Source organism: Homarus americanus, unplaced genomic scaffold, assembly GCF_018991925.1.
Source record: "Homarus americanus isolate GMGI-L3 unplaced genomic scaffold, GMGI_Hamer_2.0 scaffold2839, whole genome shotgun sequence".
Taxonomy (NCBI): domain Eukaryota; kingdom Metazoa; phylum Arthropoda; class Malacostraca; order Decapoda; family Nephropidae; genus Homarus; species Homarus americanus.
Window position 1 is genome coordinate 11,164 of NW_024734016.1, and position 4,969 is coordinate 16,132.

General features: G+C 38.6%; 1 protein-coding gene across 1 annotated transcript; it reads right to left on the bottom strand.

Annotated features, from left to right (window-relative positions):
• Nucleotides 1-3,281: 3,281 nt before the first annotated feature.
• On the bottom strand, nt 3,282-4,919 carry LOC121870127 (succinate-semialdehyde dehydrogenase, mitochondrial-like). The gene is made up of 3 exons (XM_042371897.1): nt 4,216-4,919; nt 3,877-3,960; nt 3,282-3,509 (listed from the first exon to the last, which is right to left on the bottom strand). The coding sequence occupies exons 1-3, from the start codon at nt 4,348-4,350 to the stop codon at nt 3,297-3,299; spliced, it is 432 nt and encodes a 143-aa protein (XP_042227831.1). The 5' UTR covers nt 4,351-4,919; the 3' UTR covers nt 3,282-3,296.
• Nucleotides 4,920-4,969: the final 50 nt, after the last annotated feature.

Consider the following 4,969-nt stretch of genomic DNA (forward strand, 5'->3'; position numbering starts at 1 on the left):
TTCAGCAAAACTACTATTTATTTCTGAGAATATATTCATTCAGGCACAGTTTAGGTAAAATATACATGTGCTGTAACATTTTTTTAATTGAAAACGATTCGAAAAACACGTACCCTCTAGCCCTGTTCAAGGAGAAGACTGGGAGGAGCTGTTTGGTGCTTAAGACAATGACAAGGAAAATGATTTTGATGGATTTTAATGAAAATATTCAGAAAGACCCTGGCACTGTCAAGGAAAGTGGCTGCTGAAGGCTTCCGGGACATGGCAGAGGACGAGATTAGGGAGCTAATTGAAGAGCACGACACTGAGCTGACCGAGGAGGATCTACAGGAGTTAGTAGACTCAGGCAAGGAAGAGGAAGCGAAAGGGAAAGAGGATGAGGAAGAGCACCAAGAAATAACGTTGGAGAAGTTGGGGGAGATGACCAGGAATATTGAGGCACTGAAAAACCTGGCCTATAGTATGGACCCCTCCATGGTGCGTGCCCTGAAATTCATGCGAGGGATGGATGACATTTTCGCTCCATACAAAAACATCATGGAAGAAATGAAAGAAAGAGACGACAACTCCCCATCACCATGTTCTTTGATCACCGAAGGAGAGATTTAACACCATCAATCACTGGCGGCAGTGAGGAAGCAGCTGAATCCACCGTCGCCCCCACTTCACCACCCGTTATGGAATTGAGTGACGATGATCCCGATGACACCCGTCCTGTCGCCAAGGATAGGTACTGTACAGTAAAGTGAAATTTTTATCTCTTTTTTTTTTAATAGCTTTTCTTGCCATGTTTATTGTTTGTAAAAATGCACAGCACAGTACAGTTCAGTACTGTACATAGGAAGTGGAGGTGTAGTTATTCACAAAACATTTGTGTTCGTTGTTGGCAGTAGTGACGGTGAGGAGGGAGCGGAGGGAGCGAGTTGGGAGGCGTGGTGACCTTGGACGCGAGAGCAGGGGCGAGTGGAGATGCCAGCCAGTACATTACGGGTGTATTAATTGTTTTTATAGCTATTTTTGCATTTTAATATTAAATATTGTACATTACGTTTCAACAAAACTACCATTTATTTCTGAGAACATGGAAATGTAATATTTTTGCTGAAATGATGTACGTATTACAGTGGAAAGTGGGATAAAATTGTGACGAAAGCAATGACTTTCTGTTTCTTTCGTTCAAAAGATGTTACCGTAATCGCTTTTCGAATGGTTTTCAGTTGTGGGATTATAAGGCTAATGATAGGATAGAATATTATTGCAATACAGTAAGAGTACAACAGTTTTTTAACTGAAAACCATTCGAAAAGCGATTACGGTAACATCTTTTGAATAACGAAAGAAAGCGAAAGACATTGTTTTCGTTATGATTTTATCCCACTTTCCACTGTAATATGTACGTCATTCCAGCAAAAATATTATATTTCCATATTTATTTCTGATAATACCTATATTCATTCAGTCACAGTTAAGGTAAAATATACTTGTGATGTAATATTTTAATGATAATACGGTATCGTAGTTTTCTTTTGTTTCAAATTTAATTAACAAAGATTGATGTTTCAAATGTAATGAACAAAAATTTATGTACAGTATCTATAAATAAACTTTAATAAATGAATACTTTGTTTTACATTGTCCTGTGCTACCATACCATGGATTTGGCTACTTTGGGCTTGCTATGATGACGCAAGAGATCTGCCCTGGCAACTGTATCGACACTCACAGCTGGTGGTGCGTTGGTGCATCATTTCCATTGTTTACTGGTAGTTACTGGTAAATATTTTTCAACCTAACGAAACTATTACCCGTTTAGAGGTCGACCCCCAATTTTTTGCCAAATAATTTGGTCTTAAAAACTTGAACTGCACACAGGTATATACGGTAAATAAGGACATGGGGGGGACCAGGTTTTTTTTGGGGGGGCAGCACATATACGCAGATTTTTAACATCCACGGGTATCTCTGTTACGTAACCCCCGCGAATTCGTATTCAAGGAGTTGTTGGAGCTTCCAATAACTTGACGACATAAACCACTGACTCTTCAGGCTTCCACGCCCTTGACTCTTCAGGCTTCTATGCCCTTAACTCATGAGACATAAAGGCAAGCATGAACTTAGCATGCTTCCCTGTTGGGCACTGTAAACGCTTCTGCGCTTCACCTAACACAAGGATGTAGGGGAGTGCCAAAAAAAAAAAAAAAAATTCTACATAAACGATCTAGATACTGGGATCAGCAATGACATAAACAAGTTGCGGATGACACCAAAATAGGGCGGCAGATTAATTCAGGGCAGGATGCAAATGCATTACAGGAGGATCCAAATAAACTGCAGGGGTGGTCTGAAAAATGGCAAATGAAATTCAACACCAGCAAGTACAGCGTACTTAATATTGGAAAAACAAATACTAACAATGTATACAGCCTTAACAACATCAACCTAGAGAAGTCGACTTGTGAAAGAGACCTAGGGGTACTTGTAAGCCCGGACCTACAGCCTACAAAACAGTGCGTTAATGTTCGAAATAAGGCAAACAGAGCATTGGGTTTTATATCTAGAAGTGTAAGTAATAAGAGTGCAGAGGTCTTATTGCAACTATATCTTGCTCTAGTCAGGCCACACCTCGATTATGTGGTTCAGTTCTGGTGCCCTTATTATAGAATGGATATCAATTCACTAGAGTCGGTGCAGTGAAGAATGACGAAAATGATTCCGGGACTTAGAAACCTTCCATATCAGGATAGGTTAAAGAAACTTAACTTGCATTCCCTAGAAAGACGAAGAGTGCGGGGAGATATGATAGAAGTATTTAAGTGGGTGAAAGGAATCAATACAGGGGATATAGATAAAGTTCTTATAATATCCGAGCAGGATAGGACTCGGAGCAACGGATTTAAGTTGGATAAGTTTAGGTTTAGGAGGGAGATAGGAAGGAACTGGTTCACAAATAGGGTGGTGGACAAGTGGAACAAGCTTAGCAACTTTGTAGTAAGTGCTGGAATGCTGGAAAATTTCAAAAGGAGGCTAGATAGATTCATGATTGATAGAGAGTGGTAGTAACTCTCGACAGGAGCTGCCATGCACAGGCCAATCGGCCTATTGCAGACTCCTTATTTTCTTATGTTCTTAAACAGTGTCACAAGCAAACAACAGACCCATTTTTCATTCCCTCTCTCTCTTACTTCAATTCTTGCTACTAATTAAAATTATCTGGAACATTAATACACAGTAGATGCACCATATTAATAGATAACCTTATCATGCTACTTTATTTTTCTTCACTCCTTGTCTCCTATTCAATTCCAGTCACCACTTGTTGGGGAAATCAGTGTACAGTGCATATATTTATGAGATAAGAACCTACCTGGTGGAAAGCCTGCCTTTTCTGCCAGATCTACAGCAGCAAGTGCAGACAGTGGTGTGTCTTCAGCTGGCTTTATAACACACGTACATCCAGCAGCCAAGGCAGCTCCAGCCTTACGAGTGATCATGGCATTTGGGAAATTCCACTAGAATAAATAAGAACACTCATACAGTAACATCTACGTAGGTGTGATCCTTTTGTCTGCTACATAATAGAAATACTGTACTCTTTTTTGTGTGTGACTGTTATTAATGCCAGACAGCACTTCCTATCACCAGAAGTAACATAACAGAGATCAGGGATTTTAAACTACTCACATATACTATACTGTACTTTAATTGAATTATTTCAGAATTTTTAATACATTACTTTCAACCTTCAACCACTACTTGAAACTTTCCTGACTAGATTGTATAGGTGCACCACCACAATTTAAGGATAATTAATTAGATAAAAACTTAACATTATACTGTAACTACCTTATATAATATATTACGAGCAGAGGTACTTACTGGAGTAATCATTGATGCAACTCCTATGGGTTGACGAAGAAAGAATAACTCTTTGCTAGATGCAGGACTCTGTGCCACCTCACCCTAATCAAAAAATACAACATACTGTATACAAACCTGCCACTAAGAATTATTGTAGTATAAAAGGTATTTCATAAATCTTCAAAATGAAAGAATAATAATAATAATAATGAGACAGTAATTATCAATTTCTGTACATGGAAATTACTTTAGTACAAGAATTGTGTTTATGCAGACAGGAAAGTTAAGAAAGATACATTTTTCAATCTAAAAGTCATTATGAACAATTTAAGATGAAGAGTACTGTACTGTGCTTACATATATTCTCTTGGCCTCTTCAGAAAACCATTCCAGAAAAGAACTTCCATATCCAATTTCTCCTCGAGACTCAGACAATGGCTTACCGGCCTCAGCAGTCACAATTAATGCCAGGTCCTCTTTGTGTTGTTCCATTAAGTTGTACCAATTTCGGAGGAGAAGTGAGCGCTCCTTTAATGAGCAGAAAAAGTGATAAATTTATCAAAAGTAGCTATTGTATCAGAAACATGTACCGGGTATGTATTCTATACAGGTATCCATTGGTTAGCGTTAATTCGCTTTAGCGAAAAATTTTTTTATACACCCTTTCTTACTAAACGTTACGTCACAATTTGGTTTAGTGTTGACTTGACTCACTGGGAAGGGGGAAAACTGGGATGAGTTGGCTACATATGTCAATGTCATGAAACTGTAAATGTTGTATAAAAATCCTTATAATACCCTAATGTGGCTTACAAATAAAGAAAATATGCACTGTATAATATAAAACTATAAAATAAGAAAAAACAAAGAGTATGGGTGATGTGTGGAGGCAGTGGGCTGTAAATGTGTCACCACTTACCAGACGAGCCACACTCCCTCCCTGATGTGACATCTTGGCACACACACAGAGCACAATGGCAGCAGCATCACATATCTCTGAGTTAACTGGGTGATTACTTGGCTAAACTGTATCATGTCACCCAGAGGATGGAAGGAGCTATTTTTTTGCATAAAATATATGCTTTTGTATTCTATGATGTGCCATGTAGAG

Excerpts from the sequence above, each read along its gene's own strand:
- LOC121870127 (XM_042371897.1), bottom strand. The coding sequence starts at position 4,350 with ATGGAACAACACAAAGAGGACCTGGCATTAATTGTGACTGCTGAGGCC. Across the intron at positions 3,961-4,215 it reads AAGAGGCCAAGAGAATATAT|GGTGAGGTGGCACAGAGTCC; the intron begins GTAAGCACAGTA and ends TTTTTTGATTAG. Across the intron at positions 3,510-3,876 it reads TTGCATCAATGATTACTCCA|TGGAATTTCCCAAATGCCAT; the intron begins GTAAGTACCTCT and ends TATTTATTCTAG.